The 19,192-nt window shown below is 26.3% G+C and overlaps 1 protein-coding gene across 1 annotated transcript; it reads right to left on the bottom strand.

Moving 5' to 3' along the window:
* Positions 1–146: 146 nt before the first annotated feature.
* Positions 147–10,037, bottom strand: LOC132933915 (sorting nexin-14-like). The gene is made up of 8 exons (XM_061000187.1): positions 9,709–10,037; positions 8,279–8,347; positions 7,991–8,168; positions 7,800–7,931; positions 7,487–7,686; positions 6,082–7,383; positions 5,610–5,950; positions 147–5,547 (listed from the first exon to the last, which is right to left on the bottom strand). The coding sequence occupies exons 1-8, from the start codon at positions 9,804–9,806 to the stop codon at positions 5,324–5,326; spliced, it is 2,544 nt and encodes an 847-aa protein (XP_060856170.1). The 5' UTR covers positions 9,807–10,037; the 3' UTR covers positions 147–5,323.
* Positions 10,038–19,192: the final 9,155 nt, after the last annotated feature.

Genomic DNA, 19,192 nt, shown 5'->3' with positions numbered 1-19,192 from the left:
TCGAATGTTTAGATTTAATTGTACTAATACAGTAAGTAATATGCAAGCTCTTTTGCATAGAGGTGACTCCTGCTACCGAAAATAAAACCTAATATTAATATTATATTAAATTAAGAAAATTGAAATAGGTAAGTAAAATTAATGTGCCATAATATTACAGTACATCATATTATGTAGGAATATATTCATTAAATATTAAGTTTATTTGCTTACAGTTTGTTACATAATATGTATATGGTATTATAAATATAGAATATTATATCACTTGGGCCTATATTATTATAATGGGTTTGTTTGGCATTAAATCTACGAAATTAATATACATTATAAATGTCGTTTCAAAATGGTAACTATGAGTTGTACATGTATTACATTCATATAATATATATATTATGTATTATTATTGAATAGCCCAATATACAATATAATATTATTTAACTTATAAATTATAATACTTAATCGTAGTCGTTTCCATAATATTAACATATAATATGGATATCATGTGTAACATATACATAATAAGAAATAAATAATAATACAAGAATTAATTATAATATTTCTTAATGCAGAAATTAAATGAAAATACATACATAATTGGTTTTAATTTTAATATTATAATTTATTTCTGTTATTAATATACATAAGTGTACGATTAACAACATTAAATGACCACAAACAAAAATAATAAATCAGCAATATAATTTTAACATTTATGTGGAAAATAAATTAAAATATTAAAGCTTGTATGATTATTTTGAACGGATTGTTGGATAGACTTTAACATAGCTTTTAATTACATTTGAGTATTTGATTTATGATTATGAAAACATTGGAATTCAACTGTTTATATATATCTTGACATATTGTTCATAATAATTTAATAAACACAAAAATCCAGGGATTTTTTATTACTTATCTGGGTAAATATAAATTTTTTTTTTCAAATTAATTTTGAAAACATAAAATTAAGTTACTGGAATAATATTAAGTTTACAGTAATGATTGTGCATAGACAATATTAATGCTGTCATTAAATCAAACAGATACAAAAAGCATTAATATTTAAAGGCATTTAAGGCTAAATAATAGCATATTGAAAAAATCTTTATCACCAATTTGATCTGGTCTTTATAATGTTATAGTAAACATTAAATAGTAAGTTCAATTAAATTTTGATCAAATCAAGTTGGTAGTTATTATATACATAGTCATATTTTGTTTAAGTTCATGTACCTAACTCGTACAACAATATTTTGTCAATTAGTTCTTTGTATCTTATTATAATCGTTGATAGATAAATTAATTCAATCAAATGTTTTAGACATATTAATATAGTCTTTGAATTATGTACTCATTAAAAAATATTTTAATAAAATTCTTAACAATATAAGAAGTTAAAAAAAAATTAAAATACATATTGCTGCAGTGAAATATAAGTTGGGTTGAATTGATAGTATCATATGAAATTTTTGAAAAAATATTCTTACTTTATGGATAAAAGTGTTAGAACAAAATATTAAGTCAGTTAAACCATTATTTTTAGATTTTCACAGTATTATGGAAATATAAATACACATAATATGGATATATACTGTGAAACAATTTAAACAGCATTAAATTTCATATTATACTTTAGTTAAAACTGATGACAGAAAAAATTTTTTTTTAAATACCTAGGAATGGACTATCTATACTTTTTAAATTTAGGTACTTAGAGTTTTTGAAATTTTTACACATTGAGCAATGATCTTAATATGAAAAAGATATTTGTGAATTTTTATTTATTTAGGTATAAGATTAATTCGGGTCTTTAATAATTTTATAAGTATAATAAAATCATAAAGCAAAATGAATATTGTTGGTTTCAGCTCTTAGGTGTATGAACCTTAACAGTTTCAGACAGTTATGGTATACAGTCATTATAAAAAAGGGAAAAATGACAAATTAATAGTATCACAAAGCTGAAATATTTTGTTTTAAGAGTTACTGGATCAAAGGTTTTGTTCTTATACTTAAAATATAATAAATAGAACAATAAAACTAAAAATAATTCAAAGTATTGCTGGCCCCAAAATTGTAATTATGACAACAAAATTTCAAGTTGAGTCAAGACCGATAAATTAAGACATTATTTTGTTCTTAAGATCTTAGAGATCGTCAAAATTAAATTGGTAAATATTTTAAAAGATTGTAAGATTTCTGAAAAAAATGTGTACGAATCAGGTTTTCATAAACGTAAACAATTTTAATTAAATTAGTAAAGGCATTAACATTTTCAAGAATTATCATTTTGAAATGCAGGAAAAGTGAATATATTATAATATACCCAACTATGTATTTAATAAAAATAATTAATACAAGCTATAATTGACGTATTTGCTGACTTGAATTATCAAATTAAATTGACAAATTTTATTTAAATTTAAAACAATGCTATATATAGATATATATAGCATTATATAATGCTATATATAGCTATTTATAATTTAGCAGTAAATAAAATTAAAACAATGATATAACAAAAAAGTTAATATAATATGCAAAATGAAAAAAATTGTGAAATGAATATTTGATACAAATGTATACATTATCCCTACATTTTTAACTAACAAAATAAATAAATAAATAATAAATTCTTAAATATTAGTGTCTTTTTAGTTTTCAGTTACATATATAAACAACTATTTTAAATATGCTAAATAAATGTTTATATATATCATTAAATCTGCATGTAGCTAATACTAGGTAAAAATAATTTTAACCAATTTGATATTACTTTATTAAATATGCTTTATTATGTAAACACTATTCAGTAGAATATTAAATCAATTGTTTGATTACTTATAAAATATTGTAAAAATGTAATCATTAATAATTAATTAGATGGCTGTGCTTTGGAACAACTAAGATAATATATAGCAACATATTTTAATTGCAAGATGATTAATCACATATTTTAAGACAACTGTTGAGCATAGGCTGACTTTTTGGGGCGAGTAATGTGGTTTGCACCCGGGTTAAAATATAGATTTAATTTGGGAAATGGGACTATTGAAATTTCTACCACTTATTCTAAATATGTCCCCTATGCTGTTCAGTAGGCTTTGAAGTAGTTTGATTGGGTGTACCCCACAATATGTATATTGTATAAATTGTAAATGCTTTAATTATATTTAATTTTTGTTCACAATTTATAAAATAAGTTATTATTTTTATAATTTACTTAATAGAATATTTAAACATATATTTATATATTTCACATTTTAGATATGTCCAAAATTATGGTTTATTTGTATAAGAAATACTTAAAGATATTTTATTCAATAATGCACATCATAGTAATATTATTGTGAGCAATAAAAAAATATATTATTATTTATTTATGTTTTACTGGTTAAGTTTATTTTCTAAAAATAAGTTAATATTGTGTAATAATATATTTTGTAATTTTTTTTCTATAACATAGAATATATAATATATATTAGTATGAATGTAGTATTTTTAAAATTATTCAAGACAAAAATTTGACTAAAGGTACGGTTTGTGTAACAAGCTGCGAGGACTAATCACAGTTTTAAAACTGTACCTTAAATGAAAAAAATAAAGTGGCTTAAATAGCATAAATTATTTTTTCAATTAAATCTGATTTTTAAAGTTACAAAGCAATACAATTGAAATTATAATATACTGCAAGTTACAACCTTTATTATTACCTACTGATGTTGTTAAAATTAAAATTATTTAGTTATAGTACAATGTTTTAAATAGTTTGTGTTTCGGTACTAAAATCAACCAAGTTTTATTTTGTTTTTGTATCAGAAACTTGCAAGTATTCAAATAATATATAATATTAACATTTTTAAATATTTCTTATATAATAAGTAATAATACAACCACTTTAAGCATATTGAGGTATAATTTACGTGTTTACATAATAATTACATCATAAGCTGGATTATTATTTTTATTTTATTTCAAAATACTATTTTATAAAAAATAAATCTATTATCTGTCAAAAACAAAACTATAACATCATGCCATTATCTAACAAAAACATTTATTCTAGTGATAAATTCTATTATATATTAGTTAATAAGGTTATTCATTTTTAGGATAATGTTTTTAAAGCCATATTTAAATAAATGTTTTTAAGTTTAGGAACATTTGTATCTAAATAATAATTAACTGCTGAAAATGTTTTTGGTACATTTTAAAATATTTAACCTTTTTTTAAAATTATAGATACTAAAACTAACTAAATTAAAAATTATTATTAACATTATAATATTTTTAATTGTTTATAAACAGCATTTTAATGTACCTATTTTTGTGTATATGACTTCAGATTTTTTGAAGTATAGTACAACTAATAAGTTTTTTTTCTAAAGAAATTATCTTATTGCGTTTCTGACATATTGTTTCGTGTATGTTGATAGTTTTTGAAACATTAATGTTTCAACACACATAATTTTGGGCAAATACCTAAGTAACAACTTCATCATTTGTTTGGGGAAGATACAACATAAACATTTATTGTTATTCACTTAAATGTTGGTATTAGTTTTAAATTATTTTTATAATATTTATAATATATTTTCAATAATCTATACATGTATATATAATTATATATGAACCTACATGGATAATGTTTATAAGCTATTATATTAATTTACAATGATTAAGTAATGATTTGTCTAACTAAAATTAAATATTTATGTATACACATATTTTAATATACATTTGACAACGCTAATTTAAATTTATTTTCTATAAAATGGATTGTAAAGTGACACTATGTGAGCTTTATTTAAATCTACCAACTACCATGTTATTCAATTTAAAATTTTATTTTTATGATATTGAAATAAAAAAACTACAACAAATTGCTGAATTAAGTTTTTACATTATTTAAGACCTATAACTTATAAGGTTTCTTTTAAAAAGAACTTAAAGTAATGTTAAATGTATGCTTTATGATTGATAGTTTTATCATTAAATATACAAGTATGCACAAATGTTAATATTATTTTAATAATACTTGTTTTGTAATTAATAATAATATTCATTCAAAGATTAGATGAATTACTCTGTCAAATTGTATTATCAATTTTTTGTCAGTGTAATAAAACTTTTACTTCTAATTTAGTTTAAAAATATTCTATAAATAAATCAAAATAACAATAATTTAGTCAAACAAGCATGAAAATTCAAGTAATTAGGCTTTTAAAACTATTAAACAACTATAAAGCAAATAAAGTATATACCTTATTTTGACATTAAGGAATGTATCACTTAATATTATCACAGCAATGAAGTTTTATCATCATAATTGTTCGTTAAGTTGTGTTCGTAGTTCTGGAAACATTTCCGCGAGTAAAACATCTAAAAGTCTGTAGAATAATTGTTTATTCATCACCGAATTTTGTGTACATTGATACAAACACATATACAGTGGAAAAAAAACTGAACTATTCAATAGTTTTAAATGTTCAGCTGAAATTTGATGATCAGTCTTTTGTGGTGCATCATCACCGGGAAATAGAAGATCTATAAGAATAAAAATAATATTCAATTTATAAATGTCTATGCATTAAAAAACTTCTACATACTTTCTAATAGTTCGATTACGTTTGAAATTTTAGAGGGGGTAATCGATCTTACGATACGAAGACTGATGTAGCGCTGTATAATAGAATCAACAATATTACCACATATTGATTGTATAGCCAAAATTAATCGGACAACAGCATTTGACATATTGTATACATGTACTCCAAAAAAAATTATGCAGTTAATTGGGGTGTAGGGAAATTTTATTTGTTCTGATATTTCTTCTAATGTTGTTTGGTTTTCGTCTTTAATTACATTTAAGTTATTACCAAAAATGGGATTTTCAGCAATTTTAAATTTCCTTTCAGGAGGATGTTCACTTAAATCTTTCCATTCATACCTGTAATTCAAAATAGATGTATCATGAAATATTTAATTCAGTATCATTAGTATCTATTTATTAATCCTATAATATAGTACTATATAAGAATAAACTGTTAAGTGGGTACCAGTGTTATATTTTATTTATACCTTTGTTTTAATTTAGTTTCGATTGAAGCCATAAAAATAGAAATGAAAGATTCTAAATTTTGTCCACGTTCTTTTCTCAAAGCCATCGGCATAGATTTCCTTAACAATCTACCAATGGCTGATTCAGAATCTTCAAAATTGTCTATGGATGTTAAAAATATATGCAATAAATCAGATCCCCTAAGCTCAGGTTTCTGTAATAGTTGATTGAGAAACTGCATATATATGTCATTATTTTCTGTTTTTTGTAATAAAATTCTTCTTGAAGGTAATCGAGCATCCACAAATACTCCATGAAATTCAGTTAGTTTTGATTTTAATGTGTAAAAGTCAGCAAGTCTTCTTTCTACACACCATTGTTTGATTAAATCATTCTTAACAGTCTCTACTGTAATAAAAAATACCAATGATTGACCACCGTTGGATCCAGATTCCAACTTCATAGCTGATGTTACATCAGTTACCTTCCAAGTGCTTAAATCTCTTTCACCATTAATGATTTCGCTATCAACAGATAGATCTTCTCCATACTCTGGATCACATTCAGAAGATAAAGAATCAAATTGACCATCATAAATAGTACTTGACTTCATAGCTCCTTTAATCCTATTTAATTTGCGACTAAGCTTAGAAGCATGATTTTTTTTTTCATTATTTGACGATTCTTGTGATGAACCAGCCTCTGGAATATTACGTGGTCCACATATCCAAGAAAAATATTCATCAGAATTATGAAACTCTGTCCAGTAACTATTTTGTAAGATAGAATATGTTTGTTCATAGGCTTGATATAGTGGTTTTGAATTTTGAAGTTTAATAACATCCTTGGATAAAACTTTTCTTAGTTGACTGACTAACTCAGGATCAAAACTTATGCAATCTGGTGAATGGGAACTAAAATATACAGAAAAAATATCCCAAGCATCTCGATAAAGCATGTCAAGTTCTTGAGATGATATTTCCGGTTTTAACATGCGCTTGTTAAACTGATCAACATCTAAACAAAATTGTAACAAATGCACAGCACCTTTTCGTTTCAAAAAAGCTGTAAATGCAGATAAAATAGTTGAATCTTTAAATATACTACGCATTTCAAGTTGTACAGGATCATTTTGATTTTCAGCTATAAACTTTGATAAAAATTCAACTCGTTTATCTTTACATGTTGCATTTGTTGAAATAAGTGATGATTTAGATAATTTTGACCAAGTAAAAGCAATGTTGGTTGGGTTACATATTACATCAGATATTGGTAATAATACCCAAAGTGAAATAAGTTCTCGCACTAAAGTATAAAATATCCTGTAAACCAAATGTAGTCAGTTAGTTATGGAACAATTAATGTTATTTTATATAAAACAGATTTTATTTAAATAAAATATAATAATATGAATTATATTCATACGTGCATTGAAGATCAGTTTGTCGTATTATGAATGGCAGTAAACTTGAAGATACTTTTTTAAGGTACATAATCTCAACTTTACGATTACTGATGGCATAATGATATGCAATTGTTTCACCCTTTTCCATTCTTTGGCAGTGCCTTATATGGGATAAACATATTGGAATTACTTTATACAGCACAATATCTTCTAAATCCAACTGAAATATTATATAAAAAGTAAATAATTTGTTTGTGACAATAAAATAATATTACATTTCTCTATTTAAAAACTTATTTAATACGGATATTATCTCATAACTATTATACTAACTTGTAAAAATCTTTTAAGCAATACACTTGTTGCAAATCGTATAACTTGCTTAATTTCCTTTATAAAATGTGGATCATTTGAAATATTATCATACCAATTTTCTATATATACCTTTATGATTTTTGATAATAACTAAAAATAATAATAAAGAGTATTCAATTTAGAATTATTTATTTTAAAATAAATTTTACTTTATCTATTGAAGAATCAATTTGTTCCGGTATTAATAATCCTTTCCATGGTGTTTCTTGATTTAGACATTTTAAATGTATCTCAGATGAAATACAGTTTTTGCAATTATTACACTTATATATTTTAGTCTTATCAAATATATTCTCTGATCCAGAGGTGGTATTTAAATTTTGGTATCTGAAAAAATAAATAAAATTTTAAGCAATATTCTAAAATGTATGAATATGTTTTTATATATCATACATAGTTGCAAGCCTTGTTAGCAAAATATATATATATAAACTTACTTAAGGGCATAATCAAACATGTAATATCCACAAGCGATCGCAATAATAACAATGATGAAACTCAAACATCTAGACAAAACAAAAATAAAATGTTTTGAATAAATCAAGTTTTGTAATAATTATATTATTTTATAATATTAGCAATCAATGTACTTGTAATATTTATTAAAATAGTTTGACTACTTATAATAGTAGAAGTTTATACTTTATTCTTAAACTAGGTAGTCATAATTTGATGGTTTGATTTAGTTTTTAAGCAGTATGAATGACACTAGTAAAAATTCTCCACTATTTTCCCACAAACTCATATTTTTATATTAAGTAAGGATTTGTCGCTAAGAACCCAGGAGTCCACCCTCCGGGAGCCATAACGCTGAATGATGCTTGACCAAAGCACACATTGTAACTGCGTCCAATAACCGCACCACACTAGCCCACTTAAAAATATATTATTATAATATTTGGAAAAGTAAACAATTTGTAACTATTTGTCTATTTTAATTTTTAAAGTTGGAGTAGAAAAACCTATAGTACTCTAATTTATTACATTGTACACACAGTAGCGCCAAAGTCCATGCTAACTTCGAACCGTGGCCCGATTACTTTTTTGATACTTTATTATGAGCATGGGTATACTAAATACTTAAGCCATGATTATGAAAAAATGTATATTAGGGTACCTTTATATTAAATAATTAAGGTATTGAGGCCGCAAAGTTTTGAAATTTCCCGATTACATTTTAAAAACTTTGGCCCCACTGTGTATACATACGTACATTTATAAGAAAACTAAGAATTTTAATTAAGAATACGCTATACCCGCATGCGTTGTTTCCTTCTTACAAATGTACAACATAGCAAAAAACTGTTTTGAGCGGGAAAGAACTGAGAATGCTACAGTCATAACTAAGAAACGAGATTTCCACCACATAAAAAGGAAAACTTTGGCTGTGCAACGTTGTTTTTATTTTTTTAATATCAATTATATGAAAAAAGTTCTTACTGTTTCAAAAACCATTATTGTTTGTGTTTTTCAAAACACAAACATTTTTTTCATTTTTTTTAAAGTATTTTTAGAAGAAGTAAAGAAGTAATTGCATACAACGTAGAGTTTACAGTAGATGCAATATTTAATATTTACGTAATAATTTATGTGGTTTATATTCCAAAGTATATAAACTTGTACGTATTTATAAATAATTAAATTGTAATAGGTATTAAAGAATGTTTTTAAATAAATAACAGAATTATAATGATTATATTATATTATATTATAATAATTTTATTCCAGTTCAGAAAATAAAGAATACCCACCATATAAGTAAGTAAATAAATAAAGAAAAATGGCAGGTATAGTTAAAATAATTTTTTTAAATCCTAGCATATTGTGTACAGACTTGATGATTTACATTGATGTGTTTTCAACTTACCCCCATACAAATAAATTGAACAGAAGTACACAGCTAATGGCCACTAGGCCATAGTTAACAATCCTGTCATCTGTCAACAGGTCGAGGATGTCTTTCATTTTGCTCCATAACAATTACCCGAAGCGTCGTGCAGGAAACCGACTAGAGACCGTACAACACGAATTGGTCGATTACAACACTAGTCATTGTCACTATTGACGTATATCGGTGTATCTAACTATTTACAATTAACAACAATTATTATAATTACGGTATAATAACACTCGAATTACATTTCATTATATTATAATATAAGTCGGTGATTTGTTACGAATTTACGAGTTATCTTATCAACAGTGACAGTGATTACGTTTTTATCATCGGGCGTGCTCGTTTCTCGGCATATATCTATGAAACTAAATAACGGGCGCGGTTCATAAGTATATGGCCACGATCGATATGCCATAACATGGAATGTATGTATATAAAATGCTCATTATAATAATACTCTCCTGTCGTCAGTACCTACTCAGTCGATGCCAAGTCTACCAATGTCTTTTAGATATTTGTATAATTGCTAAACACTCATTTTTTACGACTTGTGAGGGATATTGCTTACCTACACATTTTTTAGCCTGTGATGAAGTATGGGTAGAGACCTACTAAAAATTAACATTTTATGAATATCAGAGATGGGCAACTGGTGGCATTTTTAACTGGCCAGTGCTACATTTAAAATTACTTTGAAATAATATAAAATGTTGGGATTTGTCTGTATTTTATTACGTTATATTTATTAAATTATTAAAATCAATATAATAATATGTTCTTCGTAGAACTAAGAATTCTTACATAGCTTTTTTTTAGGTCTATATTAAACCGTGAAGGATACACAAAACATATACACATACACACACCCACATGTTTAAATTGTGTATAATATGTACTATATAATGCTGAAATGTACTTGACCTTTTGGATCTTATTTTCGATACTTTTTTCAAACACATTACATGACGTGTCTCTCTTTATAATATTATTATCCGTATGGATCAAACTACAATATAATAGTATAATACCTATATTATATTATTATATCGCAGTAATCCGTATAACTGTATAAGATAGTGTCATGCTGTTCGCGCCTAGACAACGACTAAAAACGCATACGCTTCAGTAAAATGTAGTCGAATAATATTATTTACAGTAAGAACGTCAATATAACGTGCGTGTTTTTTTTTCATATCCTGTTTACGAAATTTCTACCATTGCTTCGATTTCAACATATTATTGTATCTTATCTTTTAGCAAATTGGATCAAGATGGTATTTTAGAGAAGTCATTTTTCGATTTTCTCAATAACAATTTAATGCCATGAGGAAAAACCACCGACAAATAAATTACAAAAACCCGCTAAAAATGGGATTTTAATTTTTAACGCATTATTTATCACCATAAAAACGAATAAAAATAAAAATAAAATTAACGAATTTAGTTATTTTGTTGTAATTTATAATATTAATTCAACTTATAGGCTATAATGAAATATAATAACAATATAAATCAAAAAATATCTAGACCGTCTCCGTTCAGAATCGTTTTTCGTATACAACGATAGTATTATGATATCATTAAATTCAAATTTGATACAATCCATTATACAGGACCCACCTGCAACCTACTGTATAGCAGAGCGACATCCACTTACCCGCTTTTTTAATTATAAAATTAATAATTATACTTACCTACCTTTTTTTGAAGCTATCAAATAACATAATAATTCAATAAACGTCTTACAATTTTTAAATAAATGTTACTGTTTAGGTATTACATACTTATATTTGTATAATATTATATTTTAATCAATGATGAAATCCAATAAAATAATTGAATTATTTTTATGTATTTGTTAACGTAAATGGTCCACAATTATACTAAATATTATAATAATCAAATTCATTATTATTTATTAGAATATAATTAATTGGTTACACAATATATAATATCGACGACACGTCGCACAGTCGAGACTCGACAGACTATATTTTGTTTATGACTTTATATCCACTACTCCACTATTAAAATTTATTATGGCCCGCACTTATTGGGTGGTTTATTGAAAAATAAATATGAATTAGTGTCCCGGGTATTTATTTAATTAGGTAAATAGTAAATACGATGAACCACCAAGCTACTACAGGTTTGAATTATTTACACCGATGGGCCAAGTTAACGCTGTAATTCTATGAATAAATACAAATATAACAATAAGTAATAAATAATAATATTAATAATGATTAGGTAGGTCGTAGGTAATTACTAATGAGTCTACAAATATTACAAACGTGTATGGGATACTGAGTACACGGTTATATTTTAATTTTATTAATGACCACAATAACATTGGTATTACCCCAATAACATTTCCGTTTATAATATAGTTATATTATATTTTCTGAGAATATGCAATATAATAAGTAATAACTATTATTATGAATTATTATTTACTAATTAATATATTTAGTATTTCGGATTTTTTTCTTATAAAATTAATTTTAAATTTGTGGTTTAGGAAAAATATTAACTTATAAATATTAACGTTACAATAAAATTAATTAACTCGTAAGTTACTGAATAACATAGGAAAAAATGTAACCCGTTAATTAACTTAGTTAAAAGTAACTTAACTTTAACTTATTAACTTGTTAATGCCCAGTCTTGTATTATATCGCTATCAAAGTAAATTATTTTATTAATAGTAATTATACCATTGTAAATAATTACTAGTATTTATAATGAATGGTAATACATTAGGTAGACGTAAAAGAACATTGCATATGAAAATGCCATTGTGTACATAAAATATAATAATATATTGTTAAAAGTTGCAAATACCCACTAAAAAGTAATAATATATTTGAATTACAACAAAATAACTAAAATAGTTACTCATTGATTTAATTATATATTTAATTTCGTCCAAATTTGAACTTAAAATGTCTATAAAAAAAACTGTGTTCGTATACTTTTCTAGATTTTTTTGGTTACGGTATGAACTACTTAGGAGAAACCTTATATTAAATGTTCAAGCTTTTTGACGAATAATTTCTTATTGACATTTAACAAATAAAGTTACTGAATAACATGGGAAAAAATGTAACTCGTTAAGTTAGAAGTTACTTCTAAAAATAAAGTAACTCGTTAATTAACTTAGTTAAAAGTAACTTAACTTTAACTTATTAACTATAAGTATATAGTTTATATTATATATATAGTATGTAATTATATCTACTGTCCTAGTGTCCTATTATTTTTTTCATCTATTTAATATTCTAAAACTGTTGGATTAGGTACTGAATGGTACCGTATGATGTATGTGGTACCGAATTAAATTAATTTTTATAAAAATATATTTTAGCCTCTCTTATCAATGTATTAAGTTTTATTCCTATATGATTTATAATATTTAAGTAATGCATTATTCAAAGAGGGTTTTTTGATTTTCATCGACTGTTCATTTTTTTTCGTGTGAAACAACAAACCTGCAGTCATCCACACTTTTTTTTTTATTTTTTGATACTATTATTTTTTCACTTGTACATTCTTCAATAATACTATTTAATTTATCATACAATTTCTTAACTAAGACATCAATATTAATTTCATTATAAACACAGTCCCAAGTTTTCTTTTCCAGATATAACGTTTAATTAAGCTGTAATTAATAGGTGTGTTTTATTTTATTAATATTTTGAGGTACATATTTTACTAGCAGGATTGATGCAATTATTGGACAATGATCTGTAATGTCGATTTGTATAACACCTGTTTGAATATTATTTAAAAAAGTTTCATCACTACATTTAACAAATATGTGATCTAGACACGTGTGTGATATGTTCAATGGGAGTCTTGTATATACATTAATTAGTGAGCAAAATTCATTTGAAGATGCCATGTGTTCATTACCAATAATATTAATATTCATATCTTCCATAAAAGTATAAACTATAGTTTTAAATATTTTAGCTGTGGTTTTCAATACTTTGGCATTGAAATAAGTATACTCAATTTCATAGGAGACACTTTTTCGTTCAATTAGTTTTCTAATTGTAGAATAGTTTTTGGTTATTGGCCAGGCACACTTATTTTTTTTCAACCAGTTTGTAGGAAAAGCTTCAAGAAAATTATCTTCGGTAAATTCAACGACTGAATAGGTATTCATTTTTATACCTTTATAAAATACTAACTGACGCGGCAAACGTTGTTTTGAAATTAATAGTTAGATTTCTAATGGACTTATGAAAATATATAAAAGATAGAAATATCATTAATAAACTATAATATTTCTTGGTAGACTATACTATCCGTTCTTTGGTAAGCAGCATATATCTTTAAACTTTTTGCCGAGCTTACTCCAGCGCAGCAAAGACCTGGTGCTTCCAAGTAGCTATTTAAGTGCCTGTCAAAACTCACAAATCGTAGTTATATTGCAAATAGAAACATGGGAATTATCTGCATATTTGATTGAAGCGTCGTACCTAAATGCGGACATTTCTTTACATCACCAAGAGGACTGTGGTGAATTATTGGTTTCATTATTATCATTTTCTCTGATAGAACACAATCTCTTTGCTCCTCGCGCATAGCGGCCGATACTGGATATTTGTTTGGGCATTTTGATCAAGTCAATTGTGATAACCTAATGAAAAAGCCCAAAAATCTTGATGAATATTGCAAAAACGCGAAATTAATATTGAAAAAATGCAAAACATTTGCAAACATGTTGACAATACTGTTGTTGAGGTCAAATATGGGGAGCACACGAGTTGCGTTCCGTAAAAAAAGTATACACGAATTGCGTCCAACATAAATCACATCAATCTTAAAATCTTGGCACACTATTGAACATTCTAAGTCAATAGCTTTAAATGCTTTGGAGTAAGAAATAGTTTGCTTATCTTTTAACAAAAAATATACTAATGGCACGTAATAATTGTTAAAAAGGCCGTGAACTGTAAATAATTGTCAAAAAAATTTTATACTATATTCAAACGTGCCATCAACATACACTGTTTTAATTTTACTTAAAAATACTTTTCGCTTAAGAGAATTACTTACAATTTGTCGATTCATAACTGCTTCAGATAGTGGTTGTGGTCAGTATCACTCACGTTAAGTAAAATATCATCATTTTCGTTAATTTTTAAATATGCTTTACACGTTTTAACGGTACATTTCCAACGTTGAATATTACTAGCCAAACATTTATGAAAACAGAACTTATACTTGTCAATTATTTTCATTTTTTTTTTTTGTTTTTCACTAATAATATTTTGCACTTTCATTTTAAAATGTATTTATACGAAAAAGTAACGAATGAAGACTGAGCTGCAGTAAAATATATACTAAACTCAACAATTATTAACAGTAAATACTATACCTAATCAAGTATTTTATATCAGCTTGGTAAATCTGAAATATTGTGAAACTAAATGCTATACACACATAAATATAATACAAAGTTTTAACGATATAGTATAGGTAGAATAGAGTTAGTATTTTATTGTTCACGATTACGATAAACGAACTTGCTATCCATTATCGTAATTTATATTACTATCGAAACATAATATTAGAGCCCAGGCTATCTTATAATAATTAACACACCACGGAGAACCTCTGAAAACGAAATAAAACTTTACTACCTAACCCATGCATAGTGGGACGCAATTCGTGTATACCTTTTTTACGGGACTCAACTAAGGTGCCCCGCAAATATGGCGTTCCATGCATTCGTAGGTACATATTTTACACAAAATTAAAAATTGTTTAATAATTGTTTACGTCGAGGAATAAAAAATAATCGCACGTTCCAGGGCAACGGTACGGATGGATATATATAATTTACATGTTTATTTTAATTACTAGATAACTCAGAGGTTTTTAACTTAGACAAATGCAATTGTGATAGAAATCTTCTCTGTGATATACTCTTTCGTTTTAAAAAAATCAAGAATATCTGATGAGTAGTTCCAGAGTTTAGCCTGTAGATACAGAGTATAGTAATAATCTTGCTTATTGAATTAAAACTTTACACATTCAGCAAATAGAAATTACACAATAATAACTGATATTTTAAAAATATTTAAAAAGTGATATTTAATAATTAATATTCACATTATTCATAATATGTATGTATAATATGATATGCAATACTATGATTGAGACTATATAGTCTATAATCGTACATAATCATATGTTTAGAAAATTCCGTTTCGAACATTTTTACAATGATTGATAGATTACCAACTATAGCTATACGACTTAGCTATACCTAACTTTAAACTGTTAATATGTTTATCAAAAAATGGTTTAACCTGAATAAAGCGTTTACTTAAAAATACATTTTTACCTGTACAAGGATCATGACATACGTTTAAAATTTTAAAAATGGATAGTTTGTTATGTTTTTTGAAACCTATATGTACATTAAGCCCAGATTTAGTATTAATTTTAAGGTTATTTTTAAAAAGAATTTGAAATTGAGGTCCAGTATAATGTTCAGTTAAAGGATCATTGTTATGTTCTTTTTTTTAAAAAAATACATTGCTATTATTATTAACCAATGGCTTGTTGAAATGTATGAATGCTTGGTAACGATTTATCACCTGTTCCAAATGTTTTTATGTTTCCTAACCATTTTTTTAAAAACTTCATGAAATTCTCAAAAGGGAAACATGACCAACTATCCAGGGCTCCATATTTTCTATAAGGTAAAGTAAGTATCATGTACACGCTAAAGAAAGTATGATTAGGTGTACCTATATAGGCTATAATAGGTACTCCACTGTATATTGTATAGCAGTAGCAAGGCGTGAGGTTTTTGGTAGGGAAGATACTGAGAAAAAAATGGCACTAATACGCCTAGACCAGTGACACTGAAGTCCAAAATTTTACCTATGACATTATAATGTAGACACTAAATATATACTTTGGTGCCACTGGCCTAGATTCCCCCTCCCCCTTTTTATTTTATCTATACGGTAAGAAATAAATGTTCAAAAACTAAAAACAAACTGAAATATTATGTTAAAAAAATTAAAAACGTTACAACTTCCTTAAAATGATAATTTAATATGGTAACAAATGTACACATTTTTTTTCGTATGAGTAGCTATAATTACATCGTTCAAAATGGCATTAATTAAATCATTCCATGACAACAAATTACAATATAAAACAATACATATTAAGAAACACGTACGACGATCACGATAGCATGACAATGCGACGGCGATAATAAATATTGAGGACTGAGGTAATTACGAACGGCGAGACATGTCTCATAGCTTAGATTGTAAGCCCCACTCACATTAGCATTCCTCCTGTACCCGGGCGCCCATAATTGCGAGACGTTGCGTCGCATGGCAAATTTGAATAGGTAGTGGGTTAATTATTATGATACCTATATATAAATACTAAAATTCCACCATAAAGATTATTGGTTATTGTTCCGAAATAACTGTAAATAAATAGGTAATCATATATTCGTATTATGTGTATACCTACCTATTTCTGTTAAATTATTGTTAAAAACAAAATTGAAAAACGCCACCCCGTCTTACACGGACAACTATTAAATTTAATAGACTTATCAAAATAGTGGTTTCAAATTATTTTTAACTGTTATCAAGCCTCAAGGTCTTGTATCACCTGGTCCCTACCGGATGGACCACATCTGGTGGTGTCATGAGGCCAAAACAGAAAAAAAAATTCGGAGTTCCAATATTATTTTAATATGGATACTGGGCACTTATAATTTTTACGTTCAAAATATAGAAACTTTATATCTAATTGTTCTACTTTTAAAAATCTCTGGTGGGGGGGGGGGGAGTCCGGACCCCTGGACCACCAGTTATACGGACTTGGGTGGTGAAAGGATTGCGGCGAAACGAACTACAAAATTTCTACCAGAAGGAGTGCTTTGATTTCAACATATAGTACCTTATCTTTAAGGAAATTGGATCACGATGGTACTTTAGGGAGGTCATTTATCGATTTTTTCAATAGTTATTTAATGCCACGGGAAAAACTATCAACAAATTATTAACAACCGCTAAAAATGGGATTTTAATTTCTAACGCTCTGTTTATCACCATAGCAACAAATAAAATATGATAATAATATTGTAATATTAATTCAACTTACAGGCTATAATAAATAACAATATAAACAATCTAGACTGACAAACTGTCTCCGCTCAGAACTGTTTTTCTTATACAATGATATATCATTGAATTCAAGTTTAATACAATCGACTATACATTGACCCACTTATAACCTACAGTACAGCAGAGTGACATCCACTTAACCACTTTTTTTTTAAACATTTTTTTTTATTATAGGTAATTGCCGACTTTACAAACATTGAAAACTGCGCTAAGACTATTGCCCGAGTTTCAACAAGTGATAAAATAGTAGTGGAATAAAATACAGTAACGCTATATGCAGCGGAGCGCATATTAAAAATTTTAAGTGATTATGGCAGACCAAATGTTAAATTTCAAGTAAGTTAATATTTCTACATTATATTATAAATTTTAAGTTGTTAATATTATACCTGGATGATTCAATAGGCATATTGTATCATACCATTTTACTAGCTGTTATATGTTATGTTGACGCGTACAAGTTAAATACATAGCAGGCAATAAATATTACAATAATTTGTTTATCCACTTTTGAAATGTTATATCTCGTAGGTACTAGGTACGTATATGAGTTGAAGTTTGAATGTACCTAACACAACCTTGTAAGCTGTAACTGTCTATTTTAATTTATAATATTTTTATGCGTTCGTTAATATAGATATTATCTAATCCTGAGTTCTTCTCATGGCTATTGAAAACCTTTTAAATCCAGATCGAGTTATTATAGGGCACAACGAGACCCCCGATAGCTTGCGGGCTTTTGAGGAGCTCAGCAAAGTATATACTTGAATTGAATACCCGAAGCAAAAATCAAGGGGACAAATACATATGGACTTCGGAAATGATCAAAATGGTAAATTCAAAGCGGGTTTTAGTTTATGCTATAAATAGGTACCTGTATTGTAATATGTAGTTACCAAAATGCATTATGTTCACAGGCGTCTCTTGCAAGTGATGTTCAAGACATTTGTACTGTAAACTCATTATCCGCAATCATAGGCGTGTGCAGACATTTGTGGCAGGGTGGGCCAAGTCAAAAAGAAAGAAACCTGAACTCTGATGGAAGAAACAATTAAAATACTTTAATTTACTACTTAAAAGCACAAATCATTCATATGATAAAAAACCTACACAGATTTTTAAAAAATTAAATAAGAAATATTTTAATTCTCAACACAGTTTTAAATTTAAAAAATCAAAAATCGTCAACTACTCCTAGGAAAATTAAAAATATCAGAAAATTGAAAAACAACAATAAAAATATATTTATTTTCTCAAATATGTAATTTTGT

The sequence above is a fragment of the Metopolophium dirhodum genome, chromosome 1, assembly GCF_019925205.1.
Source record: "Metopolophium dirhodum isolate CAU chromosome 1, ASM1992520v1, whole genome shotgun sequence".
Lineage (NCBI taxonomy): Eukaryota > Metazoa > Arthropoda > Insecta > Hemiptera > Aphididae > Metopolophium > Metopolophium dirhodum.
This window is presented reverse-complemented; position numbering and strand designations above follow the sequence as displayed.

What these genes read in the sequence shown, in the direction of transcription:
- LOC132933915 (XM_061000187.1), bottom strand. Translation starts at nt 9,806, where the DNA reads ATGAAAGACATCCTCGACCTGTTGACAGATGACAGGATTGTTAACTAT. An exon ending in TTGATTCTTCAATAGATAAA is followed by an intron (nt 7,932 to 7,990) that starts GTAAAATTTATT and finishes TATTATTTTTAG; the next exon opens with TTATTATCAAAAATCATAAA. An exon ending in TGCTTAAAAGATTTTTACAA is followed by an intron (nt 7,687 to 7,799) that starts GTTAGTATAATA and finishes ATAATATTTCAG; the next exon opens with TTGGATTTAGAAGATATTGT.